The following is a 12,909-nucleotide window of genomic DNA, read 5'->3' as shown; positions in this document are numbered from 1 at the left end:
ACAGACCTGTTGTTCCTGCTGTCTCCATGACTTCACCCAAACCCTTTTCTTTTTTCATTGAATTGTCTCTGAAAATCATTCCAAACACTATCATTGAAATTTCTTTCTGCATACTGTCCGCCATTCTTATTCTGAAGTCTTGCGAGATCTCCGTGACATTTCATGTGTTCACAGTCGAGACTCTGGTTGATAATCTGTTTGTGTGTGGTGTGCTGTCTTTGACACATCATGGCACACCACACACAATAGGAGCAAAACAGTTAAATCTACAACTTTTTATCCTCATGTTTGTGTCTATATCACATTCTGGATATCTTATAAGATGTAAAAAAAAATTTGTGTGTACCCAGCATAAATTATCAGCTAGATTTTAAAGTGTATGCGGTATTTAAAGTCGCAATGAAAGTAAAATAAAAAACTGTAATTTGTTTGGTAATATTGTGTTTTTTTTTTTTTACAAATTATTTATCTGTGAGCTTCATTAATTTTTAAAAATTCATGTGCCTTCATAATCTTTAATCAAAAATGCAAATCTCCTCCCCTCCAAAAAACGATCTCTCTTTACCTCCGGTCATGATAGGTGTGTTCGAGATCATCCGGCGCTGCGCAGACCGATCGGCGAGGTTTGCCGCTTGCAGTCGAGGGAGGAACTGAAGACGGAGCTGTGAAGCCGGACACCTGCTGCTTGCCGTAGTGACGTGTGCGCCGTGTTTCCTTGTTATTAATCGCGAATGAAGTGAATTAGATGCTGAATTTGATAAAAACAAACCTTTTAATAAAAAGTTGCAACCAGAAACATTTTATATCGAATATTTTAATTGCTGCTTATACTGTATACCCGAAAATATCGGGAAACAAGCCTATATTATTAAAATACCAATAGAGTTTGTTATTTTCCTTTTTATTTTATTACACGACATAATATAACATATTTAAGCATATTAAAGTGTTTTTTCCTGTTTTAAAACATGAATTTATAATGTTTATTAGTGGAACTAGGTTGGATTAAACTTGAAACGCACGTGATCGTTGTCATCAATGAGGCGACCAATCACGTAAAGCTGTTACGTCATCACAACTCCGGGCAGCCGCTCTGGAGAAGCTGCACCGGCTGAGCTAGCCGGCTACTCTCGAAACGCTCTCGCGGTACTTAAAAACCATATGACACAGTCACGTGCATGCAGCGCCAGCTGAAGTCGGACAAACTTACTAACCGGAATGCACTGCTTCAAGTCAGCCGCCGATCGGTCTGCGCAGCGCCGCATGAAGTCGAACACACCTAATGTATTTCAGGTGGGAGGGGTCCGGGAGAATATCGCTGCGATTGGCAATTAGCAACACGACCCAACTTCAAATGATCCAATCAGATCTCGATAGACAAATTCAAATCCAGCCCTGCCTTATTTCATTTCAGAGGCCGGTTTTACTCGGATACACGTCACCACGGGGAAAATTTGGCAATTGATACTTCCGTTTCATGGCGACTTTAATAGGGATCCAGTGCAAAATTGGGCTTACATGATCGTATTCTTTGATCTAGTAAACACTCAAGCTGCTGTGTTTTGAACCAGCTGAAGCTTATTTACTTAACTTGCAGGACACCCACCCAGCAATGAGTTACAAGAGTCAATTTGTTAGGTCATAAATGCATGAATAAAGCTCAGTATAAAAAAAATCTCGTTGATTTATTGAAGATTAATGCATAATATATATTGAAGCAAAGAATGCAGAACCTTTAGGAACCTTAAAGATAAAAATGTGTTCAAAACAGGAAAATTTGGAACAGAATTGAAAACAATTTGTTGGAAATGCTTCAAGTTCAATGGTAAAGATTGAACCTAGGGACTACTGCAGGGTTCTCCAAATCTTACCCTGGAGGGCCGAGCACTGCAGAGTTTAGCTTCAACCCCTTCAACCCTGATCAAACACACCTGAGCACGCTAATCAAGGTCTTCATGATCTCTAGACAATCACAGGTGGGTAAGTTTGATTAGGATTGGAGCTAAACTCTGCAGTGCTCCGGCCCTCCAGGGTAAAATTTGGGGAACCCTGGACTACTGCATGTGTTTGGTGTGTGACAGAAACATTGTCAAAGCTTCATATAGAGTGACATGCAGCTCTGAACCCAGAAACATCACAGACAGCCAACATAACATTACGCAGCCCTTACAGCGAGACACATTATTAATCTAGCTGAGGAGCAGCCTTATGTTTGACATCCTGGAAAAAACAATCGCACTATCAAGTCACAACTCATTTCTAGTCTAATGCAAAGACTCGGTTAAACTGTGATCGCTGGCTGAACTGCGACTCATGTTGGACAGACTGGCCATGAGCGTTTTCACTTTACGAGCGTAATAATTCCTCAGATTGGCGGAAGGAACCTCTTTAATTCCCGCGTCGAAGTCACAGCTCCTCATGATGGCCTCCAGCTGTTTCTGTCTCTTATAAAACAGAGAAAACTTATTAAATATCAAAGTGATTGGAAGCACGACAACTAGTATTCCTGCCAGGATGCAAGCTGAGGCCATCAATTTTCCTGCGACCGAAGCAGGAACCACGTCCCCGTAGCCCACGGTGGTCATGCTCACCGTAGCCCACCACCAGCTGGCCGGAATGGTGCTCAAGCCTTCGTTGTCTTCCTTCTCCGCCGTGTACGCCATGACGGAGAAAAACGACACACCGACGGCCAAGTACAGCAGCAGCAGCCCGATTTCCCTATAGCTGTTTTTGAGCGTGGCGCCGAGAGAGCGCAGGCCGGTGGAGTGACGGGCCAGTTTTAGGATGCGGAAGACCCTCATCAGCCGCAGAACCTGTGCCATTCGACCCAGGTTGACTAGCGCCGGGCTGCTCTCCGCAACCAGGTTAATGATCAAAGTGAGATAGAAAGGTAAGATGGACACCAGGTCGATAAGGTTCAGCGGGTGTCTAAAGAAGTGAAGAAGGTCTGGTGCTACAGCAAATCTGGCCGCCAGTTCAAATGTGAACCATGCGATTCCAAAATGCTCCACGGCCTCGAAGCGCGGATCCTCGCGGGGTCTGCCGTCGCTGTCCAGGAAAGTGAACTCACTCATGCTGTTCATACACATGGTGGCTATGGAACTCAGCACGACCAGGATAGAGAAAACACTGATGACCCGGCTAGGCAGGGAATACCCTGGATTGTCCAACATTAACCAGACTCTGCGTCGGACGCTACCCAGAAGCTGCTTGTCAAACTTTCCGGCATCGTTATAGAACTCGAGGATCTCGTCGAAGGACGATGCCGTGCTGCCGTCTTCGCTCTTGTCGTCCCAGTCCGTCTCCTCTGGTTCCATCTTGCGGCAATGGTAGGTGCTGCTGCAACAAGAGTCAATGAAGAACTCGTTGATTCCCCAGTACTCGATTTCTTGACTGAAGGAAAAAATACAGAGTTCACCCATAACGTGCAGTCTTCCCGTGTTATAGAAATGCAAAACGTAAGGAAAGAGCGCAGGATTGCGGTCAAAGTAAAACTCCTTCTCGAGGTCATCGTAGTCATCACACAGTTCGAGGATGGATTCTTTGGACCGACAGTGCAGTAGCCGGGCAAGTCTCGTCTCTGGAAACCGAGACAGACGCGTGGATAGAAGTCGTCGCCTGAAGCCTCCGACATTAATGCATATTATAGAGCCCTCGTCTGGAGCGCATGCGCCCTGTCCAGTCATAACTGAGCCTCAGTAAACATCTGCAGTAAAAACACGTTTCTGCGAGAGCATCATGACTCTGTTGTGCTGACTCTTGAAAACAAATGCCCTGGCATCAGAGAAAGACCTTTACATATGACGTCGTTCTACTGTAAACACGCCCTAGACTTAACACAGACAGCAGATTTCCTCACAGTGAAAGCAGAAAAACGCTCACGTCTACAGATCAGCGGTTCCTCCCTTTCAGCTGCTTTAATCCGTGCTCTTTTACATGTCGCTTTTACAAATGTGAGGAGATTTACAGCGATAAAAATTCACCGCGATGTTCTCGCGTGATGCTCAGGACACGCGCGCCGCGGGAGCGCGCACGAGTCACTCCGCTGAAGAATGAAAGCGATATCACGAGAGAAGAATGAAATGGCGATTTTCTCAAGATTTGCTAACGTTACGCGTGTCTTTCATTGGCATATTTGATGTACTTCAAATGCTTTAAAGATCATTGCCTTGTATTTAATGATGTTAACAACAGTCAAAAGTGATTTCATCATCAGTGTGTAAATGTAGAATATAACATATTTCATGATCGTCAGCTGTAATGTCAGTATATTTGTTTTGTTTTTTATCTAGTTAAGTAAGTCTGGGTGAGGGCATTTGCTCTTAGAAAGTAAGAGACACTGATAAATGTTGGTTCAGAACCGGAGGTGCCAACAGCTCTCAACAGCTTCATGAAGAGTTCAAACAGCAGATTAAAGTGATAAAGTTTACCAAAAAATGAAATTCTGTCATCATTTTCTCATCCCTTTGTTGTTGTAAACCGGTGTAAGTTGTTTTATTTTTCTGATGAACACAAAAAAAGATATTTTGATAAACGATAGTAAGCACATATTGACTTAAAAGGAAAACAAATATTACAATCAGCTGTGTGCTTACCATCATTTATCAAAATATCTTCTTTTGTGTTGATGAGGATGAGAAAATAATGACAGAATTTTCATTTTAATTTAGAAGAATATGATTTATAGATGCTTACAATAATTTTGATTATGATGATATTTTATGAACAGTTTTAATTTGAGTCTGGCCTGCAGGGGCTTTTTTATTAATATGCAGACACACGTCATTATGCAAGAATGTGGTGTAATGTAAAAGAATAGATCTACTGTCCATCCAACACATTACTAACCCCTCCTGCAACTCTCCCTTACACACACACACACACACACTATTGTCCTTCTCTGCACAAAGAGTCCTGTAACACACAAACACACACATACACAAACACACAGTTTTACAGAGGAGCCCAACACTGACGCTTATTCCAAAAGGATCTGTAAGTATTTGTTGAGGATAATGTTTTTATTAATCTCTATATGGGGTGGTTTCCCGGACAGGGATTATCTTTACAAGGCCAGAATTAGGCCTCAGTTTAATTATGAAATATAAATTGTTTTAAGAAACATGCCTTACTAAAAACATTACTTGTGTGCATTTTGGGGACTTATGTATTTATAGATATGTCAGTGCAAGTTGTTTCCAGTTTTGTTACATTAATTTTAGTCTAGGACTAGTCTAATTCCTGTCCGGAAAACCACCCCTAGATGTATGTAGATTAACCCTTACTGACTATTTGTGTGGATGTTTATCATTAAACTGTAAAATTACTTCAGCCTTTACTACATTAACAGTGTCAGAGTTTGACATAAGTCATATTGAGCCATATTGCAAAAATGATGACAAAAGTGCTGAATAACATCTCTACATACAGATATTTATATGCTAAACGAAATTTGGGTTTTACGTGTTTAACATTTTCCTATAAATGGCATGTAAGTAGATTCAATGTGTCAATGTGTTTAAACATTATTGCAAAAGCAGATTATATTATTTAGATAAACTAATTCTTTAAAGCATGAGGACATTTTTAACTTTATTATTAATTGTATTTGGTTTTTAGTTCAACAGATTATCTGTTGTTAATGGTGAAGGAAATGTTGTTCAGATGATGTAGATATCAAGATATCAAACCATATCAATAAAATACAAACTCAAACTCCTTTACCATCACATGATTTTATAGAATGCTAAACGTCTGACTTTTTGTCACAGATCTCATGAGTTTTTTTTATTTAGCTTTTATCTCAGAGAGTAACAGAGAGCAAAAACAGTTTCACGTCATTTGCATCGTTTGTGGCCTGCAGAAGAATCAACTTCTACATTTCTGTTAAAGACTTTTATTCTGGAGTATTAACAAAGGTCTAACATGAAATCTGAAATGTGAATTTACACATGAATGCATTGAATTTGTGTTGCTGTTTACTTGATACTTTTGCTGTGTTTTTAGCATGATACTCTCTGTTCTCTTCACATGCCTTCTGGGTTACAACACGTGAAGATCCAACATGGAGGTACAAAAAAGCCCCTACACTTAACAATATTTCATATTTAAAGATAAATGAACACCACAACAACAGTGACCTGCTAACATTAATCTGAAGATAAACTCATTAACCCCGAACACATAGTTGTTCATTTAAAGACGCTGCAGTAACGTTGAGTTATTCATCTAAAGTAAATCAACTCTACAGCAGAGCTCACCGAGGACATCTAACCCCCTGCATACTTTCATTTCAACCCTACCTGTAAGTTTAGGGTAACCATGAACAGTTTGATTAGCAGGAGTTCAGGGGGATTTAATTGGGGTTGGAGCTGAACTCTGCAGGACAGTAGATCTCCAGGAACAGGCCATTAATCTGAAGATAAACTCACAATGCATTAAGGATGGGTTAGGGTTTAGATTAACAACTGAAGCTTGAGGACCAACAAATCATATAGATGCAGTGACATGATGATTATTTTAATTGTAGTGGTTTCTGTCATCTTATTGTTTGTAGGTTTATATTGTGGGCATCTGTATCGCTGTATGTGGCAACTTTTTAATCAGCATCTCCTTGAATATCCAGGTAACACATGACACACACACACACACACACACACACACACACACACACACACACACACACACACACACACACACACACACACACACACACACACACTTCAGTGCTTTAGTGTTTGGTGGTCACCTTTGCCAGACTCTTGTCTTTAGTTTCATTGGTGTTTGCTGTGCAGAAATACACACACGTGCGACAGTCACAGCGAGGAACGCGGCCGTACTACACCAGTCGGTTGTGGTGGTGTGGGATCTTACTGATGGGTTTGGGTGAACTGGGGAATTTTGCTGCTTATGGGTTTGCACCTGCATCTCTTATCGCGCCCCTCGGCTGCGTGTCTGTCATCGGTAAGCCCCTTCCGAAAGGATATCACATTATTAAACAGTTCTTCATTATTTCTTCTTGGAATGATGTTTATAGGGTTGTTTTTCTCTTTCAGCAAGTGCTTTCATTTCTGTGGTGTTTCTCAAGGAAACGATACGTGCCTCTGATATTCTCGGTAAAGTTCACATTAATTCAATGAGATAATCCAGGACTAGGCCTTATTTAAATTAGGTCATTTAAGAAGTTTTTACAAACACACCTAAAAAAAAACACTACATGTGGGCCTCTTGAGACAAAACAATGGCACCGATATATGTTAAAATTAGTCAGGACAAGGTGTTTTTAAATTAAGGCAGCTCAAACTCGCATTTTAGTCTGGGACTAGGATAAGACCTGTCCGCGAAACCGCCCCAATAAGTTCAGGGCTGTGGTTCGGGGTGAAGGGTTAGTATGTTAATGATTCCTCTTACAGATTCTGAAAGGTCAAATTAATTTACCCTCTATGTTTGCTGACTAAATGGGGCAGTCACCATAGACATTTTGAGCATGCAAACATTTTAAGGACGTAACTGCGAATATGGGCGGTAAGCTTTACGTCCATCTTTGCTTTATAGTAAAGAGAAAGGTCACGCCGTGACATACCGGTTTTCTAATGGTCAAATGTGACCACGTGATACGAATTTGCAGGTCAGAGTTCACCAGACTTGAACTTTCGTAGGCATGAGCTTGCGTTTCCGGGCTGACGCATTTGCATGCGTATGAATGGAATTCAATAAAAACGAAAAGTCTAGTGTGAGCGCTCCATAAAGGTCACCAGACCCAAATTACGAGGGCGTGTACACACAGGCATTTTTTTCTTTGAGCGGTTTTCAGTTGTTTCCAATGCAAGTGCTGCGCTTAAATGATCAAATTATGGACTACAGGTTTGAACTGCATTAAAGGAGTAGTCCACTCTATAGATGGGGCCTATTGACTTACCATAGTATTTTTTTCCTACTATAAAAAGTCAATGGACCCCATCTTTTAAGTGGACTACTCCTTTAATGCATTTCATTAAATATAATTTAAATGAAAGCACTGCTTCATTCCTGTGCCTGTTTTTAAGTGAAGTAAACTTGGGCAATTAGAAATGCCAGTGGCATATATTACACACACCATCTGTATCTCTCTTAAAAAAGAAATTATTCATTAAAATAAATGCAATCTTATCGTCCTACCTTATGTCTGATTTAAAGTGGGCAGATCTATGTGCCGTAACTAACAAAAATAACAATTATTTTTACCCATTCTGTCAAATATTGCGCATCGGGTGTTTATCTGCCTACTTGTCATGCACTTAAACCCTTTAATGCATGTTAAGCTGTTGATTATCCATTAGTTAAAGGATAATTCTGGTATTTAACACTTTGAGTCTCATTTCTTGTTTGTTTTGGATGAACTACAGTGATGGACACAGACATTTTGACAATGGGTCGTGTCTTGACTTTTTGACTCGTTTGGAAGCGTCTCTTGACTGCTTCAGAATGGAAGTCAATGATCATGCACAAACATGTCATTAAAACAACACATAACCCTCATTTTCAAAACTGTACTACTCACCGAGTGGTTTGTGGTGTTCGTTGATGATTAAAAACAAGTTGTGTAGCGAAAAACAGTTTCTGTCGTGTTTTATTTGGCATTTTGTAAAATTCCATTGACTTCTCTTGGAAGACTCATTGCTCGCTGATATATCACTCCGCCACTGGAAACGGAAAAGGGGTCTGTTTACATGTGGTTGGAATTTTTTTCGCTCGGTTTCTCTCAGAAGAAATTTTTCCCATATTTGATGGCTCAGTGACCAGCTTTAGGTTTGAAGTTGAGCTCAATTGTGACTGTCTATACTCTAGACACCGAGCGTACTTGTATGGCAAAGTGGTTGTCGCCATCAAGTGGTCGGGAATGTGCTAACGCTTCAGACTCAAATATAGAGCGAAGTATATACGCGGTTGTGAGGTATCTGAAAAAATTGTTCCACTATAGCAAATAACACGGATTGAAATCATTCATTGCGCCAATATATTTGTTTTTAATCATCAACGAACACCACGAACCACTCGGTGAGTAGTACAGTTTTGAAAATGAACGTTAAGTGTTGTTTTAATGACATGTTTGTGCATGGCCATTGACTTCCATTCTGAAGCAGTCAAGAGACACTTCTAAACAAGTCAAAAAGTCAAGACACGACCCATTGTCAAAATTTCAGTGTCCATCACTGTAGTTCATCCAAAACAAACCAGAAATGAGACTCAAAGTGTTAAATACCGGAATTATTCTTTAATAGGTGTGATTACATTACCAAAACACAACACAGCTTTTTTTTTGGATCAAGAGTGTTCAGATTAAGGGGGTGGTTTCCTTGACAGGTCTAATCCTAGTCCCAGACAAAAATGCATGTTTGAGTTGCAACCCTAACCCTAGCCATAGCCTAAAAACACCTTGTACTATTATAATTTAACACATACAGTATCAGTGCCATTGTTTTGACTCCAGATGCACACCAGTAATGTTTCTGTAAAGTTTGTTTGTAAAAACTACTAAAAATAACTAAAGCCTAGTCCTGGATTAATCTTAACCCTGTCTGGGAAGCTGACCTGTTCTGTCAGTCTTAATGAAATGCTGTTTTTCTTTTTTTTAAGGTGTCGTTTTAGCACTGACAGGCACTTATTTCCTGGTCACATTTGCTCCTCATTCATCCCCACATGTAACAGCAAATATGGTGGAGCGATCGCTGGTCAGCTGGCAGTTCCTTATTTATTTTGTAAGTTTGTCGTACAGTTTGAAGCCATTACTTTACATTTATACAATCACACTATGGCTGCGGTCACACTGTCAGTGTTTGGGCTTTGCAGTATTTTACAATGAATCTGTCTGTCTGTCTGCAGATGTTTGAGGCGATTCTCTTTGCTGTCCTGATGTATTTGTATAAATGTAGGAACATAAATCACATCATAATTATGATGCTCCTGGTGGCATTACTTGGTAAGAGAAGATTACAAATGCAATCATTTCATAACCACATTCAGTTAAATAACAATTAAAGGCACTCCATGTAAGACTTTTGCCTTAAAATATCCACACTGTTATATATTTTGTTTACTTAAATTATCCCAAATATTTTCAACAATGTTAGAATTTAGAGAATTTGCAGTTTTAACCACTGAAGGTGAAGACTACAACTCCCATCAACCAGTTTTCTTTCAAAGCATCATCATCATGTTGTTGTTGTTTAGCGACCTCTAGTGGTGAAAATGACATATTGTGCCTAATGGAGCGTACACACAAAACACGAATTTAATGATTTGTGTGAGTAGATTACATATAAGGGCTGCGTTCGAAAAGCAGTATGCGAGGCCAGAAGTATGTCTGAATTCATATGATTCAAAAAACAGTAGGCGAAAAGTACCTGGATGACCTCCTTCTTCCGCCAATATCCTGAAGTGTTCATTCGATGGATACTTTACTATCCCGTAAGCCCCCGGAAGAAGTAATTCAACGAAGAAAAAGAGATGTTGTTTTATTCAAAAATGTCCAAAAGCAGTAACACGGCTCTATTCAAATGCAAATACAAGTATTAGACAGCTGTCTCTTATGGTTAAATTGATCTAGTTTAATGCCATTCCAGTTAACGACTTCTTGTTATGACGATGTATATCACGTGATGTTTCACCATGGCGGATATGTAGTACATCCAAATTCATTCATACTATCCATATTCATACTATATAATACATATTGTTTTAACGGTCAGTGAGTATACTTCATTTAATTCAATGCAAAGACATGAACATACACAAACTTGTGCGGGGTGATGTGAATTAAGCAAAAGGGTGACGCGCTATTTGTCTCAAACGTGTCTTCGCGCAAGTTGAAAATATTAAACAATTTGCATAACACAAAGTTAAATCCCGCGAGTAATCTAGACCGAGGAGCATGATGATGATTCGCGTTTGGTGTGTACGCAGCATAACAGCTGCTATTCATGTTTATACAACAGGAGTGGAGAATCATGGATCCTGCAGATTTTAGTTCCAACCCTAATCAAACACACCTGCATTTCATTTCGTTGGTAATGCTGAAGACTTCGATTTGGGTTTTCAGGTGTTTAACGGGGTATTCACGCAACTTACTTCCGTATTCCTGTAAACAATAGTACATCGCTTCTGGTTCTGTATGATCTACGCTGACATGGTGCTGCCTGTTTTCATACATGAAGCCTTCAGGAGCTACCAAAGATGAGAATAACCAATGTCCATTGGATATGCTCTTTAACATCCCTAACCCAAGTAAAAGAAAATGTACTAACTTTTTTTTCTACTTGCAGCTTTTGACAAAGGCATTTTCTTCTCACATACCGAACAAAAAGAAAAAAACTAACATAACACAAATAATACTACTACAAATAACATAGCACATGCTAGTAAGTGGAAGTGATTAACCCAGTTTTCCGGTTTGGTCGGTGACGTTTGACATCTACTGTAACCTATCAGGGTTGAAACTAAACTCTGCAGGACAGTGGCCCATCCATGATCAAAAGTTTTTCCCGGTGATGCCATAAAAGAAACATTTTTGATTCCTCAAAGATTCATTTAGTCAAAGTTCTTAAAGGAATGATTTCTTTTGTTTTATAAATAACCTTTTTTTCCATTACAAAGAGCCTTTTGCGAAAGAGTTAAAGGTTTGATGGAACCACTAGGCAATAAATGATCTTTTCTTTACGGCATTGCGAAGCACCTTTATTTTTATTAATGTATGTCCACTCTTCTCAATCTTCAATGTTTTGGCCTAAATCCATTTGTCTATAAAGCGAAGAGAGTTTAACTGAAGGTGTTTTTATTTCAGCTTCATTGACGGTCATCTCGGTGAAAGCCGTATCAGGAATGATCACGGAGACGGTCCGTGGAAGTCACCTGCAGTTGACCTATCCCATCTTCTACATTATGTTCATCATTATGGTCACATCCTGTGCCTTTCAGATCAAGTGCGTACGACTACTTACAAAAAACATGCTTTTCATTAACCATTATCAGAAGAACGTTGTTCATTTGTGGTTGTTTTCCTCAGGTTTCTGAATGAAGCCATGAAGATGTTTGATGCCACTGAGATTGTTCCCATCAATTACGTTTTCTTTACTGCCAGCGCTGTTGTTGCAGGTTAGACTTCATCAGGCTTTGTTTCTACTTCCACACAACAAAAACAACGCATAACAGATTCTTTTCCATTTCCAGGGATTTTATTTTACGAAGAATTCTATGGATTGTCTTTGATTCACGTAATCATGTTTATAGTTGGGTGAGCACTTCTCTAAGATCGTCCGAATTATTAATATCTTTTACTATTAACACAGAGCACTCCTGTGTGTGATTAAGATTTTGTGTGTGTGTGATGATTCAGATGTCTGCTGGCATTTACTGGAGTGTTTCTAATTGCGAGAGCTCGACCCAGAATCAAGATGGACAGCGTGTTTATTTCAATGGGCCAAATTCCAGGTAGCGACTGACAGCGGTCTACATATTGAGCTGTGCAAAGTTTGAGTTGCAAAGTGACTCTGTTTGTGTTTTAGGCAAAAGTTGTACAGATAAAGTGCAGCCGCAGTCAGATGACAGAAAATTTGGGACTCTAGCGTCCAAATTCACGTGCAACAGCGGAATTCAGACGGACGAGCCGTAGAATCACAGCACCACATTCAGTGGGAGGAACAGAGAACCGCACTAACATCAGTGTGTGTGTGTGTGTCTGTACGTGTGTATGTTTGAAAGCATGTCCAACTAATTCTTATGTTTGAGAACATCTGAAAATGTTTTATTTGTGAATAGATAACAGTCTAAATGTTATGGGAGTATTGTGTTGTTGTTTTTTACTTTTTTTAAAGATCTAATAAACTATTGTAAGAGTTCCATATTTGGTGACTTGTTATCTGAGGGCAACACAAA

General features: G+C 39.7%; 2 protein-coding genes across 4 annotated transcripts; one reads left to right on the top strand and one right to left on the bottom strand.

The window, feature by feature from the left end:
- Window positions 1–1,286: 1,286 nt before the first annotated feature.
- LOC135752206 (delayed-rectifier potassium channel regulatory subunit KCNS2-like) lies at window positions 1,287–4,792 on the bottom strand. Its single transcript, XM_065270613.1, has one exon. The coding sequence runs from the start codon at window positions 3,684–3,686 to the stop codon at window positions 2,265–2,267; it is 1,422 nt and encodes a 473-aa protein (XP_065126685.1). The 5' UTR covers window positions 3,687–4,792; the 3' UTR covers window positions 1,287–2,264.
- A 100-nt stretch (window positions 4,793–4,892) lies between these two features.
- Window positions 4,893–12,877, top strand: LOC135752207 (NIPA-like protein 2). Of its 3 annotated transcripts, none has more exons than XM_065270616.1 (12): window positions 4,893–4,995; window positions 6,058–6,070; window positions 6,557–6,625; window positions 6,795–6,963; window positions 7,056–7,115; window positions 9,616–9,737; window positions 9,862–9,958; window positions 11,819–11,957; window positions 12,041–12,129; window positions 12,205–12,268; window positions 12,371–12,465; window positions 12,540–12,877. In XM_065270616.1, exons 2-12 carry the CDS (start codon window positions 6,065–6,067, stop codon window positions 12,644–12,646), a joined length of 1,017 nt encoding a protein of 338 aa, XP_065126688.1. In that variant the 5' UTR covers window positions 4,893–4,995; window positions 6,058–6,064; the 3' UTR covers window positions 12,647–12,877. The 3 variants fall into 3 exon arrangements, with proteins under 3 accessions (XP_065126688.1, XP_065126689.1, XP_065126687.1); XM_065270615.2 differs by having other exon boundaries at window positions 4,914–4,995; window positions 6,007–6,070; XM_065270617.2 differs by lacking the exons at window positions 6,795–6,963; window positions 7,056–7,115 and having other exon boundaries at window positions 4,903–4,995; window positions 6,007–6,070.
- Window positions 12,878–12,909: the final 32 nt, after the last annotated feature.

This window comes from Paramisgurnus dabryanus, chromosome 13, assembly GCF_030506205.2.
Source record: "Paramisgurnus dabryanus chromosome 13, PD_genome_1.1, whole genome shotgun sequence".
In the NCBI taxonomy this organism is placed as follows: Eukaryota; Metazoa; Chordata; class Actinopteri; order Cypriniformes; family Cobitidae; genus Paramisgurnus; species Paramisgurnus dabryanus.
This window is presented reverse-complemented; position numbering and strand designations above follow the sequence as displayed.